General features: G+C 50.1%; 1 protein-coding gene across 4 annotated transcripts in view; it reads right to left on the reverse strand.

Moving 5' to 3' along the window:
* Positions 1-6: 6 nt before the first annotated feature.
* dpm2 (dolichyl-phosphate mannosyltransferase subunit 2, regulatory) overlaps positions 7-749 on the reverse strand; it is a 2,670-nt gene continuing 1,927 nt past the window's right edge. For 3 of the 4 annotated variants that reach the window (XM_017307681.1, XM_017307680.1, XM_017307682.1), the window contains 3 exons: positions 559-744; positions 350-452; positions 7-168 (listed from right to left, as the gene is read on the reverse strand). In XM_017307681.1, the coding sequence (XP_017163170.1) occupies positions 113-168; positions 350-452; positions 559-744 (345 nt within the window). In that variant the 3' untranslated portion in view covers positions 7-112. The remainder of the gene's footprint in view (positions 169-349; positions 453-558; positions 745-749) is intronic. The other variant, XM_008424826.2, reaches the window with a different exon arrangement.

Consider the following 749-nt stretch of genomic DNA (forward strand, 5'->3'; position numbering starts at 1 on the left):
GGCCGCCAGGGGGAGCCAGAGTTCCTCAAGATGGCCGCCAGGGGGAGCCAGAGTTCCTCAAGATGGCCGCCAGGGGGAGCCAGAGTTCCTCAGGAAACCAAACCTGCTGAACTCAGTCGGTTTTCTTCGGTTTGCGGTTTTTCCACAGGATGACGGCGGTGAAGGTTCCTGTTGGACCCAAACAGAACATGAGACCCAAAAAAAAAAACCTTCAGAACCGAGAAAAAAAAATCCGATTCCTGCATCAGTTTGGGCTTTTATTCTGAAACTGAAACATGCAGTTGTGCTCATTAAAAACCAAATGTGACGTTTTATTCACTGATTATCAGAACCAGACACGACCTCTGACCTATGCAGAGCAGCAGCAGCACCGCAGCGACTCCAGGCAGGATGACCGAATATTCCCGAGGAAGGAAATATCTGTGAAGGACGTGGCGTCCGTCGACGAACGGCTGCAGAAACACGAAGACAGAAACGTGTAATAACATGGTAATAACATGGTAATAACATCCAGTAATTAGCCGTTTAGAATGATAACAACAGGATCAGGTCCGGTACCAGAACGATGACCCAGACGGTGTAATACGAGAAGAGCAGCAGGCTGAACAGAACCAGGCTCATCCCGACCGCCTGATCCGCTCCGGTAGCCTGGAAACACAGCAAACACATGGAGAAACCTGGGACACATGGAGAAACCTGGGACACATGGAGAAACCTGGAAAAACCTGGGACACATGGAGAAACCTGGA

The sequence above is a fragment of the Poecilia reticulata genome, linkage group LG12, assembly GCF_000633615.1.
Source record: "Poecilia reticulata strain Guanapo linkage group LG12, Guppy_female_1.0+MT, whole genome shotgun sequence".
NCBI lineage: Eukaryota > Metazoa > Chordata > Actinopteri > Cyprinodontiformes > Poeciliidae > Poecilia > Poecilia reticulata.